Source organism: Cygnus atratus, chromosome 9 (genome assembly GCF_013377495.2).
Source record: "Cygnus atratus isolate AKBS03 ecotype Queensland, Australia chromosome 9, CAtr_DNAZoo_HiC_assembly, whole genome shotgun sequence".
Lineage (NCBI taxonomy): Eukaryota > Metazoa > Chordata > Aves > Anseriformes > Anatidae > Cygnus > Cygnus atratus.
The window spans coordinates 10,750,802-10,770,820 of record NC_066370.1 but is presented as its reverse complement, the minus strand read 5'-3'; the positions used below and the strand labels follow the sequence as shown (position 1 = coordinate 10,770,820).

Below are 20,019 nucleotides of genomic sequence, written 5' to 3'. Positions count from 1 at the left end.
TACAGCTTGATTTGCTAATAGCTCTTCCACTTCTCTCCTCTTTTGTCTCAAAGATTAATTCAGGCAAGGGCTATTAGTGCCGTTAATTGGTTCTGCAATTTAGACCTTGTGCTTGTGAATGAGTGACTGATGCGGACCTATCAGCCAATAATGTGAACGCTTTGTCAATGTGTTCCTCATTGTCCAGCTGAACATCACTCCTCCAGCAGCTCCTCCGCCACCCAACCCCAGCTCCCCAGAGGGATCAAGAAGACTGGGTCCCCTCCGGGGTGAGGGATTCACTTAGCTTTAGATAGGTCACCTAGATGTCTTTGAAATTACAGCTGGCTTATGAATAAAATAATTAGGCAGACGAGGCGTCCTCCTTGGCAGGGATGAATCCTGTATTCGGGAGAAATCTTCACTGCCATGCTGGAAGAAGGAGGCTCAGTGGAATTGCGAAGGAGAGGAGATGTGTTAGCTGGAGCGCGGATGTTGCTGATGGGATGGGACTGGTGGCTCCGGCAGGGTCCTGTCGAGAGTCTCCTTCTTTGGGGCACCAGGGATGGCTAAAGCCAGTCTAAGTCACCAAAGTCACAGGCAGAGGAGCAAACCCTGCTCTGAAATAGGCGTTATTTTCCACATGGCCTGTGATGCCAGCGAGGACAGTGGACACAGCTGGCTGGACTTGGGCTAAACAGAGGCCAGTGGCCCTTGGAAAAACATGGGAAGGCTTCAACCTCTGCATAGCCATTCTGTGGGAGATAACTGGCTGAGAGGAGATTGTGCCACTTAGTCCTTACCAGAAACAGCTATAATTTGAGGCCCAGAACAATTGAAATTGCAGGTCTGAATTCCTTGCTTCGTCTTCCTTTTCCATTATGTCCATTTTTAAATTGGTCTTCTCCCAAAATGTTTTATTTCTAAGTTGTATATAATTTATTTCTTTATTCATTATATTAATTTATTAATGTTTTATTGCATTATAATAATACAGAACTACAATATTTATGTATTCCATTATTTATTATTGTAGTTGTTGTAGTTGTTGTTGATATTATTTTCATTGCAGTAATTTTGAGGCTGATTCACACAAAACACTGAACCCACCAACACCACCGCTTAATTTTACTGAAAATCCCACCATTGTGAGCAGTGTTGGCAGGTTATTTTCCCCCAAAGACAGTTTATTAACACGAGAAAATGAGAATGGGGTGTCCTGATCTGTGTCACTTTCTAGTCACCCCAATTCTCCAGTCTGCATGACCATCAGGTCTATTCAGAGGTGGAAGCTGTGGAAAAAAATCAAACTTAACTGAGTTACTGAGTTTTGGTGATGTGCAACAAGCACGTGAATATTCCCAAGCACATCTTTATGCTTTGATCTTATTTGTAGCATCAAAACTATGTTTACAAGTATGCTTCTGTGGAGTTCGGCTCTGGTGCAGTACTCTTCATTTTGAGAGGAGATGCTGTGAGATCTTTGACCTTATGGAGATGTTTTCATCTCCTGCTGCTTTTTTTTTTTTTTTTTTAATACCGGGGTGGCAGCTGTTCAGAAGTGGTTTAAACTAACATTATTCCACTTTTTAGAAGTCAAAAAAATGTTTTTATAGCAGAAATCTCCCAGACCTAGGAGGTATGTTGGGGCAAGCTTAGTTTTTCTGTTTCAGCTGTTAAATTAGGTAACAGAAAAAAAAAAAAAAAAAAAAAAGAAAAAAAAGAGGAAAAGTCACATTTCATCCTTTTTTTTCCCTCTTTTGATTGTTTGAATCTGTTCCTTTAAAATGAATAAATCCCACTGATTAAAAGCACCTACATTTCACACCAAAACTCATTCTAACACTGTTCATGGGAAGGTGGACCAGTCCTCACTCTTGGATACGGCTTTGGGAATACAACAGTCTAGGAACAAGCTTTTATGGGAAACCTTGGTAGGGCAGGATGTGTTTGGCTTCAATGCTGGGAACTCAAGGAGGAATGTCTCGGATGGGAAAGGTGGACAGGGGAGGGGAAACAGCAATGGCAAGAGCCCAGTGTGGTGGTGTGGATTGCACTTCAGCATGAGAAACAAGTGATAAAGGTGCCGATGAGTTTTGAATGAGGGAAATAAGTGGTGCTCTCATGTCAAGCTGGTGGGCGAAGGTGGTTGAAGGAGTTCAGTCCTTCATTATTCTCACTGTAAAATGCTGTCAGCAGATAAAACTGTCCTCGTGGTTACTGCCATGAAATTTGTGCTTGTGAATGATTCTACCCAATTCTTCTGGCTGCTGTAAATTGGCACAGGCATTGAAATAAAATGAGGGGTGATCTGTCCCTTTGCCTGCAGACAGCTTTCCCGTGCGTATGTGTCTTCCAGGCCTCACAGGTTGATCAGATGTGAGGCAAATCTACCTTTAATTCAGTTTATTCAAAGCCATGCCATCTGCCATGAGTCCTGCCTGTCGCCAGGTGACCCTGGTTGTGACAAACATAGTGAGTGTATTTGCGCTCCAGTTTTGGGCTCTATATTTGGCGGTGTGATACCGGGAAAGCTTTCTGTGATTAAGCTCTGTTGACTGATACCGAAAGTAATTGCAGCCACGACACACAGTGGGTGAGGTGTGTCACCGGGGCTGGTATTGCTGTGCCCAAAAAGGGTCTGGGAGAGGGAACTGTGAGAGTGAGCGTGATTCACCAATACTGCTCTTTTGGAGAAAATGAGGAAAACAGAGCAATGCCATATTTAAACCAGAGGACTATTGGTGAGAAACATGGAGTCATCTTTTCCCTTTTTGGTGTCTAGTTTTGGGCACTATTTTTCTTGAACAATGAGGAGCAAAACTCAGTATTAGGCACAATACTGATTTTTGAAACTCTGGGATAAATTTTCCTAGGCAAAAGCAACATCTCCCTTGTGGACACTGTCCAAAGAGAGCTCAGAGCGTTGCCCTGCTGTGGGTGTGGGAATGGACTGGACGACTTTCCGAGGTCCCTTTCAACTCCACTTCTTCTAAACTACCCAGCCTGGACCTCCAAGTGCCCTGCATGAGCCTGGCACTGCCAAGACAGGGCTCATCTGTCCTCTCCCTCCCATGAGAGCAGCTCTCCAGCAACATCCCTGACTGCAGCCAGGTCAGCACCTGTGGAAAACTGCACTAGGAAGGAAGTGGTGAGGGATGCGGCAGAATGGGCAAAAAAGACATTACCCAACAAAGAGAGCCTCTAGGAGAAGGTCTGGTCTCTAAGATGTTCTTGTCTCACAGCAATACTTAGTGACATACCTGCTTTCTCTTCAAAAGTGATAGAGAGTGAGGATACACGTTTGCTTCTATGATATTTTTCCTTCAGGCTGTCTGCCAGACTTGGTCAAGCAGCAAAACGAGCCCTCCCCACTGCTCCCTCAGCATCCTGCAGGTTCCCACCACCCACCCTTTGGCAGCAGCTCCCTTCCCCTTGGCTCCCAGCCTGGCTTCACCATGCAACAAGATCCATCCCAATGCCTGTCCTGCTGGGGCACTGCCCTTGGCTACATGCTACTCTCTGCCGCACATCATCCTTTGCTCAAATTTTGTGGTCAAGCATGAGGCAGTGGTCTATCCCATGGCCCCCCTGAGCTTGGTCCTGGACTCGGTTGTGTGTAGCTGAGATGAGAGCAGTTTGTAGAACACTTTGTCCTACACATACCTACAAACACCCCCCCCAATAAAGGGGTGCTAATAAATACCTCCCCACTGGGCTCAGAATTGCCAGCCATGCCAGAAAAGGACTAGGCTCTCCATCATTTTTATCTGTTGCATCTGATTTAAGCATCTCTGTGCCTGCCCCCCTGGAGCGTGTGGCTGCCTCTGAAGGTTTAAGGGACTGGTTTAAGGGACCTCCTGGTCCCCAGCTGCCCAGGCTGGCTGCACCTCTGCTTCGAAGGAGAAGGTAAACAGAGAGCGAGGCATTCACGCCGTCTGCAACAAACGGCCCTTGGTACTGAGCGAGGAAAATTATCTCACCGAAACAGATAAAGGGAAAGGGTAGGTTTGTATGGCGCGGGCCAGACCTCTCCTGACTCCCGTCCATGACGTAGGCTGTGCCTCCAGCTAAAAGTCCCGTCTGCCCTGGCTGCGTGCCCCAGAGCCGGCTTGTGGAGGCTTGTGCGCGCCAAGGGCCTGCCCAGCGAGCCACCAGCACCATGTCCGTCACAATATGCCAGTCCATGGGCTTCGTGGTGTCCGCTTTAGGAATAGGAGGCATCATCGCGTCGACATGCATGGACCAGTGGAGCACCCAGGACCTGTACAACAACCCGGTGACGGCTGTGTTCAACTACCAGGGCCTGTGGCGCACGTGCGTCCGGGAGAGCTCCGGCTTCACCGAGTGCCGTGGCTACTTCACCATCCTGGGGCTGCCAGGTAGGGCCTGCTGGTGGCGAGGGCCGGGAGGGCAGAATTGTGGGTGCACTGCCTCCTGCCTGGTGCTGTGGGCAAGTGATGACGATGGGGGATTGTCGGTGCAGAGTGGGGAACCCACCTTTTAGCCATAAGGGACATGGTTTGGAGGACAGGGCCCTTGGAGGCACCTCGGCTCCCGTGGCCAAGCTGGGGTTCAGCGAAACTCATTATGGGTGATTATGCATGAGGTAGACGAGCTGTTGTCCTGGCAAGGCACCTGGGGCTGACCTGGGTGTACACTCGCACCCCAGCTGCATGGTGCACATGGCTTCCCACCAGAACCACTAATGTTGCTGGCGTCCGAGAAGATCCTTTTCAAAGAGGATAAGTCACAGTTCAGCTCACCCTGCTACTGTATGGGCTAACAACACCAGGCTGGATGTCTCCCTAATTCTCCCTCAGTTCCAGTTTTTCCTTCCACGGGTATCCTTCCTGTCCTGGTTGAGCCCAGAGTACCCAGGGCTGTGAAAAATTAGGTTGCAACAGGATTATCAGGATTTCCTTCTTGCCTTAATACACTGAGGAGAGGGGCACTTAGGCTATTCTATCCATCTACCCTCTGTGCTTCAACACAAGAACAGAGGGAAGAAGCCAATTATATCAGCAGATATTGCAGAACTTCTGCAAAATGACATTTCCAAAACAGAAATTCACCCACCTCTGGATCCTTATTCCCAGCTGGTGTTAGCATCCTCATGCAGGTGCCAGGGATGCCCATGAACATCTTCCACTTGCTGGAGCCATGGCTTTCTGTGGCTGTGGATGTCCCCATGTGTTCACACCATGTCCTCGGTGCAGGCATGCGTTCTGATAGAAGGACATGGTGCTGATCCTGCCTAGACATCCTGTTGTGAGGTCCCTGGCAAAAGCCGTGAGTTGCAGCAGGTGAACCACGGACAACATCCAAAGGGGGATGTTACAGCAGGGCTTGGATTCATGCTACCACTGTTGTCAAAGTCGAGACATCTCCCCAGGGGAAAATGAATGCAGCAAGGGGCAGGACAGGTTGGAAAAACTCGACTCCAGCAGGCTAATTGCTTATACACATAAAGATTAAAGTTGCCTTGCAAGGAGCAAATAGAGGTGTAAAAAGCAAATCCTCTCCCCATGTAGTCTTAAGTTACACCCACACACACTCTCCCACCACACACCAAAGAACTTCCTCAGTTTGTAAAGCTTAAAATTATGGAGAATGTAACTCTAGAGAAGGAACAGTTGAACTTTTCAAGTGTTCATCTCTGGGAACTACTTTCATCTTTGAAGAAATTGGAGAATCCCTGAGATATGGGGTCTTTTTGTTGCTGTGAAATACCTTCAAAAATCCCAGCACTGCAGTGCGCGATTACAGCCCTTCTTGCAGGTCCCAGCCCCCAGAATGCTGGCTGTAGAGTGGGCATTAATTTCCTAAAATGCAAATACAGAACAATCAGGCTGGGGGATGGATTTCCTGCATTTATCCGACTGGTTGCTGGAGATGGCTCTGTCCCTCCCAAATCCTCTCCTAAATGTTGAGATTTTCAATGAACCGCTCACCTTAGAGGTTCAACAGAGCTACTGGGTGAATTGCTGGGTTTATTGCACAAACAAACAGGGATTAAAAAATATATATATATAATAAAGCACAACTTTTAAAAATAAAGGTGGGTGGGATCCTGACACTCCTGAAGTTGCAGTAAAAACCCCCAAATGTGCTGAGGGGTCATTGCCTTCCCCGCTGGTGTGCAGCTACGTGAATATTCATGTGCTTTTGTCCCGACGAGCTGATTTCTGCAGCCAGTGCTATCAGCACTGCCCTGTGAAGCGAGGTGGATTTTTTCTTTCTTTTTAATGAGCAGGGCTTGCTCTTTTTCTCAAGTCACTCCATGTACCCCCACTTTCCCCTCCATTATATATCATTTGGCACTGCCAGTCTCTGGAGAAGCTGGTGCAAAAATAAGCTCCAGGCCTCTGTGCTCCATCCCCTGTATTCATCTGCTCCTACGGGCATCTCATCCCACCCGCTGCTGCTGAAGGGCAGCTGCATCCCAGCCGGGGGGGGCAAAAAGTGATGCTAAAAATGAAATTATTAATTTGCAAAGAAATTATTTAAGCAGATTGTCACAACATTTATTCTAACCATGCTGCACCTTGATCTCCATTAAACCCCCCTTGCAAACCGCACCATAGTTAATGGTTTGTCAGCATTTCCATTATAAACCCCTATTTATTATTCTGACAATGGCAATTTATATTGGGAACAATAGTGCCAGAGTGAATAAAAATAATAGGACTCCAGCAAAGCAGCGAGGTGACCTGAGTACATCAGTGAAGTTTGGGTTTCTGAGGATTTTTTTTTCAATCCCTTGCTCCCATAGCAAAGATTAAACTTGCCTTGCCCATCATCTATCTTCAATTTAGTTGGGAATTTTAATTTCAAATAGATTGAGGAAAAATCAAGATAATAGATGAAAATGAGAAATAACAGGTACTTTATGTCTCTCCCCCTCACTGCTCGGCTATAAACAGTCAGTCTCTGGTGAAATGTGTCACTTGAGATCTAAGCCTGTTTGTTCTGATTTTGCTTTCTCTTATTATTTTTGCTGCTTGTTTCGGTGTGTGGGCAGACCTTACTGTGACTGTCTGGAGGACACGATCTGAATTTGAACATACAAATAATAGAGAAAAAGAGGTAGCTAAGCACTGGTGAAGGTGATTATTTCACCTATTGCAGAAGTCACACTTTCTGCAAAAATGAGAGTTTTTCAGTTGCTTACAAGTTTGTTAACCTACAATAACGTTGGCAGTAATCTTCCTCTTTTCTATTTTGGTCTGTTTTTTTCCAGTCATCTTCAGCTAGAGCTGTTCAGCCATTTCTGAAAGGGCATTTTGGTCTTGAGACAAAATCCCTTTTGACCCTCCTAGAAAGGCTGAGACATCTCTCAGCTCTGTAACAAAAGGCTGGTGACTTAAAAAATAAGAATATTTCAGATTTTCCAACAGCAAACTTTGAGTCTGAAAGCATCCCATTAAACTTCTGTAGCTGGTAACTTTTAGTGGCCATACAGGCTTATGTGGCAGGGTATTTGTGTCCTCTAGGCATTGGCTTGGACTTGTCATGAACTCTAGGCTATGAAGGGTCTTTTGCTGTCTTGGATTTTTTTTTTCAGTCTATTAATGAAATTCTAAGAAGTTTTTATTTTTATTTTTTATTTTTATTTTATTTTTATTTTTATTTTTATTTTTATTTATGTACAACCAACTCACATTTTTTGGCATAGCCCTAGGAAAAACCTTGCTCTGGGTTTCTGGGTGGTTTGGTTTTGTTTTGTTTTTTGTTTTGTTTTGTTTTTTTGAGATTGGGCAGCCCACTAGCCAAGGAAACAGCATTTCTGCGGGATGTTCGTAAGGATGGGGCTGCTAATTGCTGTGTCGGGGCTGAGCTACAGCTCAGAGGCTTGTGGGGAAGGATGCATCTCCATTCACGCCAGCTCTGCTGAGGGACCTCCAAAACCTGTCTGGACCACCTGAAGACCAGTGGGGTAAAGGATGCCTGAGATGTGATGGGGTGCTGCCACTACCCCTTTCCCCACCAAGGTTCAGAAAGGCTGGGCAGCCCTTCTCATGCTATGGACCTGTGGGCCACATATTTCGGAGGTTGCAGTCATCATAGCAATGGAGGGACAGAAAGAAAAGCGTGGGTTTGCTTTATTTCGTCCTGAACAAGCTGGAACTGACTGGCAGGGTGTGAGCTATATTTGCAAATTTTAAAGTCAACATGAGTTGTAGGTGATTTTTATGGGAGAGGCAGTGATAACATTCAGGAGTTGCAATGGAACCAGTGAACAGTTTTGAGATAATACATAGCTGACGCCTGGGTAGATAAAGCAAGAATGAGCTGAAATAAAGGTTGCAGAGGGGAGTGGTCACAAAGTACCCTTCCTTTTCCTCGTTTGGTATACCTCGGAGTGGGGAGCAGCCCCATTCTCTGCTTCTTGGTGAGGCAGCTTGGTCTTCGTGAGAGATGTGCCATGTCGTGCCCCTTCCTCTGATTTGGCTTGGCATCATCATGCAGCAGGGCAAGCACTCTGGCCCAAAAATTTGACCTCCTTGGTGGAGACTGAACAACAGGTCCATGCTTGGGGAGAGGTCCCCCACCATCCAGCCACTCTGGGCCATAGACAAATGCCAGGAGTGGCTGGAGGAGGGTATCGGGGTGGTAAAGATGCTGAGACATGCTCTACAGCTGCCCACCACGCAACGATTTTTCAGGTCGTGCACTGAGCCAGCAGTTCAGACAAAACCTCCAGGTCATCAGCTATTATTGGACTGGGTGCTGGGAAAATGGTGCGATGAGATTTTTTTTGCAAAGGGAAATGTATTTTTCCCCTATCGTGTGCGGCTCAGAAGCAACCATTAACAACAAGCACACTACGTTTGGGTTTAAAATAAGAACATTTCAGAAAGGCAGAGAAAATAGGCTGGAGGAAGGATTGGGATGGAAACAGGTTTGTGTGTTTTTTTTTTGTTTTTTTTTTCCATAACTTTTCTACAAACAGCCACCAAGGAAGGTACCTGTGGGGACTTTGAGTCCCGTGTCTACAAGCATGATACGAATCAGAGCATGAGAAAAGGCAAGCAGCTAATGCTGGGCTGGCTGGATAGCACCTGAAGCAATATGCCCAGCAATGAACAAATAAAAACCTCCCCAAAAGTTAAAAATCCTTCAAATACAGCAGTGCCTGGGGTGCTGAGCGTGGCTGAGGGTTTATTTGTTGCTCAGCTCAGGACTCAGCATGACCCCCATTGCCCAAGCTGCTGCTCAGCTCCATTTTCTGGGGGAGCACTCCTGAGGATATGGGGGAAAATGTCTGTCCCTGCCCTGGTTAATCCTATTCTGAGGCATGATTCGGTTTGGGCCCTCGAAATCAGAGACAGACGGGTTCATCCAGGCTTTCTCGCATGCCTGGAGGCTGTTGGTGATGGTTTTGGACTGCTCCACCATGCTGCATGGTTTTCATGCCCCTGAATAACATTGATGAGAAGCAGCATTACCACCTCAGCAGCAGAAAACAGCATCCCCAAGGGAAGATTAGTGAGGCAGCACTGCCTGGGTGGCAGACCACCAGGCCGAGGCACAAATAGGGACAATCTGACGGACTACACTCCTTCCAGCAGGTGTGTGGGACGAGAGATGAGGCTCGGGGTGTGAAATGGTGCAGAGGGAGAGGAGAAGGGAACCTCCTTGCTGGCTGGAAGTGCCGCTCCAGCTGCAGGCAGCCGAAACCAGCAGAAGGGGTCAGAGGAAGGAGTGGTTGCTCCCCTCCCGGCAAAGCAAACACACGGACACGGCGTGCAGGAGGGCCACCGCCATCAGCGAGCTGGGTGGAGGTTCTTGGGAAAAAATCAGGAAGAAAATGTTTGTCCTTTGCATTTCCCTCCACTATCTATATATATATTTTTCTCCAAGGGGTTATTTTTAGCTGTGACCAGCCCTGGGGTCCATTTGTGTGTGTGTGTGCAGCTCTGCAAGCCATTGCATGCAAATCCTGCAGGGTGACACCAGCCTTGGGAGCAGGAGTGATGTCCTGGAGGAACACCGGTCACTGGGACATGGCTAGAAATGGTCTAGCCTGGAAAAAGAGAGATGTGGCCTCTTGGCACTTGGTGGCAAGAAGAAGGCAAGAGGGAGAGGAGTCCTTCGGACCTGCTGGGCAGCATCAGGCTTGGACATAACCAGCCCTTCCGGAGTGATGCACGGGAATGGGGACAACATTTGGGCATCTCCTTCCTCTGCTCCCATCTGCCACAGGCTGTGGGGCCATAAAGGTCGGGATGTGGAGCTGGCTACATTGCTTTTTCTAGCCGTTATTGTCCTCCCGGCTTCCAGGTCCTCCCCAGCCCTGACTTTTCACTATGAATTACCCCAGATGAGGTATGTTTGATATTTGTGAGCGTGCCCTCTTCCTCACTGAGGATGAGCAGCTGCTAGCATCTCTCATTCTCGAGGGCTCACTTCCATGGGTTTTGGTCACATTATTACTTTTGCTGACTACTTCTGACCTTTAGATATGTTGGAGCTGGCCCTTCCCCTGATGTAAACTTGCCAGTGGAAATGACTAAATTTGAATAAAATTGTTGGAAGCAAAGACATCTTGTGCCTGGCCCTGGAGGGCTTTGATGGCTGTGATCTATAGCTGTACACAAGATGTGAAATGGCTTTGGTTGCCATAGGAGGAGCTACCACACTCCAGTGCACTTCCTGCTGCCCACCAGCCCTCTGCACAGTCCCAAAAGCAAAACGGGTGCCCCAGGTTCTCCAGAAGGAATAGCCAATGTGTAATAACCCCACTGTAAGTCATCCATCTGCAGAAATAAGCTTCTCCTCCTTTCCTTGTAGCTTTCACGTGGCGTCATGACCAGGAGATTGTATGGAGAGGGATGGTGGCACAGAGCTGGGCTGGATAAAGCAAGAATTTGTTTCTAGGTCAGGGCTGAACTAAATCTCTTGGAGCAGGGTCTTGGATCAGAAGGGATGAGCGTGAAGTCCGGAGGGTACTTGTATCTCACTGCACTCCATTGGCAGAGCATCACGGCAGATTTGTATTACTCCCCTGAGCCTAGCACTTCACTGCTGTGCCAAGAGATAATTCATTTCCTAGTTCTTATATCCCCTGCCCCATTTTCCAGGACCACTGCCATACCTAATGCAGACAAGCACCTGCAAAAAGGCACTTTCTGAGTGGTCCCTGCCCCCCACATAGGTTTTGGTGGGGCCACATGATGGTGGTGATGGGGATGTGGGTTGGAGGAGAACAGGGCTGGGGGAGCATTGCTGGGTCATTTGGGGGCTCTTGAGCATTTGAGGTGACCTCGGTGATGCTCCAGGAGGCTGCAAGGAGCGGCGATGTCCCTGTTTGTGGTGGTGGCCCCATGTCACTCACCGAGCTCATCACTGGTGTCCCTATCCACCTCCACACCTCTTTTACGGCCCACAGGGACGGCAGGGCACGGAGGTGTCCCCATCTTGGCCCACTGGCAGATTTCCTCCCCTTTTGTGTAGTCAGAGAGCCAAGGAGGTGGTGAGCTGTGGGTGCTGAGCTCTCCTGGGAACGTGCTCTTTCCCCCTGCCCCTCTCAGCATGCTCATGCCGTGCCAAGCATGCAGCAGGAGCCCAATGGGCAGTGAAGGGTTTCAGCGGGGGCCGGCACAAGCTCTGAGTGGGTTGCCCAACACTTGACTGAGTGTGGCCGCTTAGCCTGAGAAGGACAAGCACTTCTAAAGGACAAAAGCTCGTATCTCGGGCCCTGCCAGCACAAACCGACCCAGTGAGAGTGAAACCGGACTATCTTGCAAAAACACTTTGTGCAAACACACCGCTCAATGGAAAGCATCTGATAAGGGCTGCTGCGTTTCTGGTGGCTCAGTCGGGAGGACTTCGGTGCTCCCATTAGGTCTGCGGCTTCCCTGGGGCTGTCTCACCTCCTTTCGCTGGGGGAGACACCATGTCCACCACCATCTGCCAGGTGATGGGGTTCATCGTCTCGTCACTGGGGGTTGCGGGGTGCATGGTGTCCACTGCCATGGATATGTGGAGCACGCAGGACTTGTATGACAACCCGGTCACAGCCGTCTTCCAGTATCAGGGACTGTGGAGGAGCTGCGTGCGGCAGAGCTCAGGCTTTACAGAGTGCCGGCCGTATTTCACCATTCTTGGGCTGCCAGGTAGGGCAAAAGATGCACCAGGTTTAACCCAGGAGCTCTCTTGTAGCTCTGCACCCGCAAACAGGAGCAGAAATCTTAAAGCACTTTGCAAGGAATAAAATTTCCAGGCTTCTCGGTGCATGGGCATAAAAATATGCACGTATTTGTTACCAAAATAATACCTTTACTCGGTGCAGACTACAACTTGGAGCATGTGTAGGTGATCTCTGGATGAGTGCCAGGGGGCTCAGCTCCATTACTGATGTGAGGAGAGTGAGGATGCTTAGACTGCAGATATTCTGCCCCTTTGGATCAAAGCACAAGGAAAGCAGCTGTGCGCGGGTATTGTGTTGTTATCAGAATTGCAGGTTCTGCTGAAAACAATTGTATTATTTTTCCCATAAAATACAGATTTTTTCTATAATGGAAGAAATCTGCCTCTGAGCAGTATGGGCAGGGCGAGGAGGGGAAGGGTGCGCTCAGTCACCGCGGAGTTTTAGTGGTTGCAGCAGTAGGTTGCAGAGGGGTTTTACTTTCTTGTTTGCTAGCGATTTCCACAGTGTTAGGTACAAAAGGAGCAGTTTTTCCCACATCCATGCATGCGAGGGTATTCCAGTGCTCCCAAGCTAGCTGGAGCCATGGGAAGGGGGCAGCCAGCCCAGCTCCACATGCCTCCCGGTGCCCTATGGCACCCATGCCCTGCCACCAAGCACCAAATAGAGTTCTGAGTGCCTTTTCACTCTTGGTGCACTGTTGCAGCTAGGTGCAAACAAGTGCCACTGCATGCAGGCCTTTTGCATCTAATGACTGGTGCAGAAGAAAGCACAAGGCAGGCTCTCAGCCCGTACCCTCACGGATGCCCACCATCCTCCCCTTCTGCAAGGCAGGAGAAAATGCTGTGTTGAAGAGCAGGATGCTGGTGGCGGTTTTTGCCATTTGAGAACAGGCTGTGACCATCCTGAGGGGTGTGATGGAATAAATGTGTTCCTGGGGCTCCAGCCTTGGGATTGCCAAGTAAATTCTTGCTCATTTTGAAGAACAAAGCTGGTGGATGGCATCACTCCTTACCTGGCCACATTCATTTGACAGAAGAAAATATATTTATTAAACCATACATACACATGTTGATCTCTACATTTACATATCATAATAGTGCTGTGTGTATGCGATTGTGCTTTAAAAGAGCATTGAGGCAATGCTAACCATTACTTAGATGCGAATTAATCATTATCAAGATTCTACTTTTCATTTTATTTTTAAGTCATAAAGCAACAAAGAAATGTGCAAGGCATTCACAGACACTTTCTGTTGTGTCATAGATATTCTGTCAGTTTTATTCTCTTTATGTGCTCATTTAGTTGATGATGACCTTAAAACATAAAGAAGGAATGCCCTAGCTTCAATCTGGTTAACTCAAAAAAAAGCATTTTCCCCTAAACTTTCTATATTCCATGGATCACACTCATCATAAACTTACATTTTCACCTTTGTATTTTGTATTAGTAACAGAAATGCTGGTGGTGTTAGTTTGGATGACTTTAAGTTGCTTTGTTTCACTCACCTCTCACTACTCACAGCAACACTGGGGGGAAAGACAGCTCTCCAGTTCCGCTTAGGGCTGAAAAAACATAGTGATGCAAATTGATTCAAAATTGCAGACTTTTTATTTATTTATTTATTTATTTATTTATTTATTTATTTATTTATTGGTGATGTGCTTGCATTGATACTGTTTTCTGGCAGACAATCCCTTTGTATGGAAATCGTGTGTGTGCAAAACGAGCACAGCTGTTGTATCCCATGCAAAATACACATGCAAAGACAGGCAGGTAGTTTCTGTGCTTGGCTTCAACTACAGGGCAGTATGGTAGCTAGTGCTCCTGGTACAATTATTTTCCTTAGCCTCCTGCTTTGTTTGTCTGTGACCTTCCCCTCCTTCCTGCTAGAGGAGGTCACTGCCTTTGAAAAGCAGCTCTCTTCAGAGGACTTCTGACAGATGCCAGAATTCACTTCATACTGCAGTGCTCTCACTTTTGGTCCCAGGATCCCTGTGAAGGGGTCTTAATGCCACAGCAGACCTGAGAGCACTTTCTTTTCCCTTCCATCCCTTTGCAGAAACAATGCATAAGTCACCCCCGTGGCACCGACATTCTGCAGAGAGGAGCGACAGCTGATTGCTTTGCACTTTTTTGTGCCTTGCCATGTGTCCCTTCTCTACCCTTCTCATGGTGGCAAATTGCTGCTTTTCAGTGGAGATCCACCACACTTGGACTTTGGTGCTCCAGCAGAAGTCTGGTGTCTGCAGGAGGTGCTTGGCTTGGCCTGCCCCTTATGCCCTTCCATGGGCACTCAAAGCCCTGGGAACATCTCTCCTGTGAGCCCATGATATCCTGGTGAGGTCTTGGCTTCGGATCACCTATTCTTAAAGGTCTTGAACCACCCTAGTGATGGTACAGAGAGACCAGAAGGTCTGTAGAAAGCATCCCAGGAACAAAGGACTGTCCTGGAGACAGACTCTGAAGGCTACAAGGACCTGCCATCAGGACCCGTAGTGTCTTATACATAGTGTCTGCCTTATTAGCCTCTGTTGCCCGTCCTGAAACCAAGCAGTTAGAAAGAAACTTAAGTGATTGTAAAGACAAATGAGTATTGTGATTTTCTTCTCTTTACAGCTCTCTGCTTTGCATCAGGTGCTGCACGAACACCTTTTGAGGGCTGATAAGGCATATCCGCCAGCTTCTTGTTCTCGGATGAATAATAACTAGTGAGCTCGCACCTGGGGGCTGATGAATGGGAGATTGAAAATCCCAGGCTCGTTAGCACTTGTTATCAGCTGATAAGGGCAAATTGAGTCATAAGAGCAGCAGCCCCAGTGGGACTGCCAGATGGGAGAAGGTGATGTAGTCCCAGCTTGTGGGATGGCAAATGGCTGTTTGTCCAGGTGTTGTTGTTCCGGTGTGGTTCTGCTCAGGCTCCATACACCTTGCCGTCCTGGGGAGGGTTTGTAAACAGTTCCCTTCCCTTCCCTTCCCTGGGCCAGCCCAGTAAAAGGGATGATGGGCAGAGTTACCGCAGGTGCTGGGGCTGTGGGATATGTTGCCTGTCCCTCTCAATCACTCACAAGCTCTTGTCATCTTCCCTGAGTGTCATGCACAGGGAAGCATCAAAACCAAACCCAAGGCTGCGAGAGCTCATGGCAGGGCAAAAAGAGGCTTCAAAGTGTCCTGGCCAAGTCACAACAGCCTTTGAAATACTTTTGACAACATCCTCCCAATGCCCTGCCAGCACTGCCGCTTTCCTGTCTCTGCTAGGGTGAGGAGCATCAGGCTGCAAGCAAGACAGGATATGTGCCTGTATTAGAAAATCATCTTGGTGTTCAAATGCCTGGTCTTTTCCCTTCACTTCTCCATTTTAAAAGGTGCATGTTCCTCTTTGCTTTTCCCCCTACTTTTCTATTCAAGCCAGGAGGAGCCTGGAGGGGTTTTGCTGCCTGATGGACAGCAGTGCTCAGCTCCCACCAGCATCACAGCTTGCCTCCAACCAAGCAACCCTGCCTTGATGGCAATGTGCTCAATAAATTCAGGGCTAGGGCATTCGCATGTCATATTAATGAACATGGATGGGTGTATACAAGTCTAATATTACAAATAAGCAATCAAAGGACATGCTGGGTTGGTCGTTGCTGAAGCCTTGTTGCTGTCTCTTGGCCTATGTGCAGTATTGGTCAAGGTGATTTTCTCGTGTCCTGTGCCATGTGTTTTATAAAGGAGGAACATACAGAACTCTTCTTGGAGTCACAGAGTGGTTGGAATATCATGGACAACTGCGTGGAGCTCTCTGTGCTCATTGCTGCCTGGGGAAAAAAATCTTTCTCAAATCAGTTCAGTTATGGAAAAATTCCAGCTTTTTTAAAACAGATCAGCCAAACAACAACAGAGCAATAGTGTGATGTAAGTTAGAGGTGCAGCAGCGATGTACATAAATACAGAGAGGTAAAATGAGCAAATCCTTACAAATTAAATGAAGAAAAGAAAGTTTCTATTCCACTTTGAAATGCAGGTAGAAAGTTGTGGCATTTCTAACAATATAGTTTGGGGCTCCTGCAATATTTAAATTAAGGACCTGATATATTCCTGCAATGTTAAATATCCATTATCACACTGAGAATGAGTAGGAATATCAGTATCTTAAGATAATTTAGGCTTTATTTTAACTTTCTCACATTAGAAAGTCATGATTTTTCCACTCTTATGAAATATTTTTCAATGCAAATGCAATCAGCTGACATGCTTTATTTCGAGCAGCAACAGAGAAGGCCACCCAAGCCTGATTCGCACTTGCCCCAGCTGTATACCAACCCCTTTCCATCAATTTCAGCAGAATAAATCATGACCAATACCCATGAACATTTCCAAAAAGAAGTTGTTTAAACCATCAAACTCTTTGGGAACTTGAGACAAACAGCTGCATTTCCAGAGGCATCCCAAATTATGCTGAGAGTAGATGTGGTGCCCGTTTTCCATTGGATGGTCTTTGCTTTCAGCAAATTAAACTATTTTAGTTGTTCTTTTTTCCTTTAACATTTTTATTTTTAGATAGAAATAGTCTTTAAAAACTTCCCAGGCTCCATCAAATCTCAATTCAGTTGTTCATTGTGGCTCTTGTTAATTTGTTTTGCAGCAATGTTCCAGGCTGTGAGGGCCCTCATGATCGTGGGTATTGTTCTGGGCATCCTTGGCCTTTTTGTGTGCATTTTTGCTCTGAAATGCATTCGTATCGGCAACATGGAGGATTCTGCAAAAGCCAACATGACTCTGACCTCTGGCATCATGTTTATTGTTGCAGGTAAGTGGGTGGTGTTGTGTCTTTCATATGCAAATCATTGTGTTTGCCAGAAATTGAGGACTGGACTAGTCTTCATCACATATGGTCACAGGCATTTCTGCTGGTAGGACTTGGGATTTTGAAGTATGAAGTTTTATTCTTGCTGCTGGAATGTAAGTATGTAGAAATTGTGTCAGAAATGCAAACACACAGTGGATCTCCAATTCTCCATAAGGCACCAATGCCAGGACACAAAGCAGTGTCTCAGCCAAGCTGTAAGGTGCTTCCTCAAGGCCCAAGGTGACCGCTTGTGCTACGTGGGTCTCAGTCAACCCTTCTGTCTGATCTCAGGTCTGTGTGCCATCACTGGAGTGTCCGTATTTGCCAACATGCTGGTCACAAACTTCTGGATGTCCACAACCAACATGTACCAGGGAATGCAGAACGTTCAGAACAGGTAGGTGATTGTTCAGCTCAGGATGCTGCAAGGTGCAGATTTCCCTCAGGGCCAGGGCATGCTGCAGCTGAAGGAAAAATAAACTCTGGGTGCATATTAATCTGGTCCCATGACTTGGAAGATTCATTGAGTCTAGTTCTTATCTGCACTGGAGATAAGGATAACTAGTCTGAGCAAATTGACTGGGATGTTGTTGAAGAAACACCATGGACACGGCAGTAACCAGGCACATCGCTCTTTTGTAGGTACACTTTTGGCTCAGCCCTCTTCGTTGGTTGGGTGGCGGGCGGCCTGGCCCTTGTAGGAGGTATCATGATGTGCCTTGCTTGCAGAGGAATGGTTCCAGAAGAATCCCGGTAAGTCTGTCTGTGGTGGACACAGGAAGGTATTGCATGAGGCCTTGGGTGGCAAGACAGCATGCAGCCAGTACACCACAAGACAGGTGTAGGCATAATGACCCCATTGCAAAAGTTATCATGGTTAACAAGTCTTATGAGGAGCTGATGAGGGAAACGGGGTTGTTTAGCTGTGAGAAAAGGAAGCGCAGGGAAGACCTTGGGAGGTTCTTCACTCAGCCAGCGATTTACTCACAGGAAAGAAAGGATAAGTTTATGAAAAAATGTGAGAGAGACTTGTAGCCTGTCTGTGGGTGGTTGGCGCTTATCATATTCAGCGACTTTAAGTAATGACAGTACAGTTTTCCAAAACTCAACAGCAAACAGGAGCACAGGTTGCAGCACAGGGGAGTCACAGAGCCCACAGTAGCTGATGCCACCTCTCATGTCTCTTCCAGTTACAAGGCAGTGTCCTACAACGCGTCGGGGCGGAACATCTCCTACAGAACGGGGCCCTATAAGGTCGGTTCGGGGTACGAACCTGAAACGAAGACTAGGAAGGGTCCAGGGTATGAAGAAGCTCCTCGAAGCGAGGACGGAGGACGCTCGTACCCTTCAAAATATGACTATGTCTAGTAGACTTTCTGAGCTTGAGATATGCTGTATTTTACAGAACATTTTTCAGTTTAGAAACAGGTATACACAAACAAAGCAGTATGTAAATAGGGTTGTGTTTTGTATTGTTTTTCCCCCGCTTGGAGGTGGTATCCTAACCACATTGGTTTTATTTGGTTGATTGCTATAGGCATGCCCTCCCTCAGCATGCCTATAGCAAAAGTAATGTCTCTATGCTTTCAGAGTAGAACTGTTTCTTCATATTTTACATATAAACTCTAATAGCCAGGACCAGGATTCTGCCTTGTGCCATTTTCTAATTCTCCTAGAAGTTTTAAATTCCCATTTAGTAATGGTCCTGTTACGTTTGTGGTCACCTTGGATGTCTGTGATTGAAAAACACATAGTGAGATTGTATACAAAAAAGCCTTAACAAATCAAGAAGCTAAACCAAAAACATTGTGAAAAGCAGAAATTATAATCTGGAAATCTCCTGTATTATTTTGTGGTGTATTGAATGAAAACTAAGTCATGTCCCTTTGGTGATGGCCAATGTATACAGACCATGTAGTCATGGCATTTTTTCTCCCTGGGCACTATTTCTACTCAGACACACCTTTGCTTTGCTGGTGGTACTACAGTGCTGATCTGCTGTGATATTTAATCTGATTTATATTACTTAGACATTTGCTATAACCCGTGATACCAAAGTGTATTTATTTCTTCTGATCTCACTGGGGGATATATATAATCCATTGTTATTCCTATACTAGATATTTGCTGTAGTAGCTGAAAACCTCTGTGTGACCAGTGTTCCTGCAGATGTCATTGTTGATGAAGCCAGAAGAATTTCCCATTTAGAATTAATTAGAGTTACATTTGGAGCAGGAATCTGAGGGAGCACTAGATGTGTAACTCCATATTAACATCAGGACTTTCTTTCTTCCCCAAACAATGTGAAGATTAAATCCTTGGTGGGACACTGACCCTTCCAGCCAATCCACAAGAAAGGATGCTGATTTAAAGGGGCTGAAGAAAGAGACACAAGAACTCAAGAAAGCGCCTATGAGTATAGTGAAGTGTACTGAGGGATAAGTTAAAGAGAGAGAGCAAAAAAGAGTCTGAACACTCCAAAGTAGCCATTTTGATAGATTTCTGCAACAGGTTTTTGTCCCACTCCGAACAATTGTAAGTTTTCCACAGGCACATTTGTTTTGGCCAAACACTGATAGTCCCTTGGGTAGTTTCATGTTGTGGAGGCATCACGGGTAGAGCTGAACATTTCCTTGGAGTTTGGCCTTCAGGGGTGGAGGGAGCACCTGGTATGGGCAGCACTGGGGCTGCCGGTCAGCAGAGGTGACCACTATGAGGAGAGGGGGGAAGATCTTTCATCCAGCAGAGGGTCCTGGCCCTTTCTCTGGTGGGAGTCTGGTCCCCACTGCCACCTGGGGAAACCAGTGGATGCCAGTGCTGACTCTTCTGTTTGTACGAGTGGAGGACTTGTTTTAAGGATTTGTTCTGAACGGAGACCACTTCAGTTGTGCAGAGAGAAACCCTGTCCTCTTTAAAATTAAATATAGTCTTTTTGGAGGATTTTCCCCCACATCTCAGTATGGACTTAGCTTTTTTGCCTTTTTTCTGCATGCTGGATTTTGTTTTGTTTTGTTGGTTGTTTATATTTTTTACTTTAGTATTAAAAAAGAAAAGG

At 46.7% G+C, this 20,019-nt stretch overlaps 1 protein-coding gene across 2 annotated transcripts; it reads left to right on the top strand.

Moving 5' to 3' along the window:
- The first annotated feature begins 4,141 nt into the window (after positions 1-4,141).
- Positions 4,142-18,332, top strand: CLDN18 (claudin 18). 2 transcript variants are annotated; one of them, XM_035544892.1, is made up of 5 exons: positions 4,142-4,361; positions 16,761-16,925; positions 17,256-17,361; positions 17,607-17,717; positions 18,155-18,332. In XM_035544892.1, the coding sequence occupies exons 1-5, from the start codon at positions 4,142-4,144 to the stop codon at positions 18,330-18,332; spliced, it is 780 nt and encodes a 259-aa protein (XP_035400785.1). The 2 variants fall into 2 exon arrangements, with proteins under 2 accessions (XP_035400785.1, XP_035400784.1); XM_035544891.1 differs by lacking the exon at positions 4,142-4,361 and adding an exon at positions 11,882-12,101.
- Positions 18,333-20,019: the final 1,687 nt, after the last annotated feature.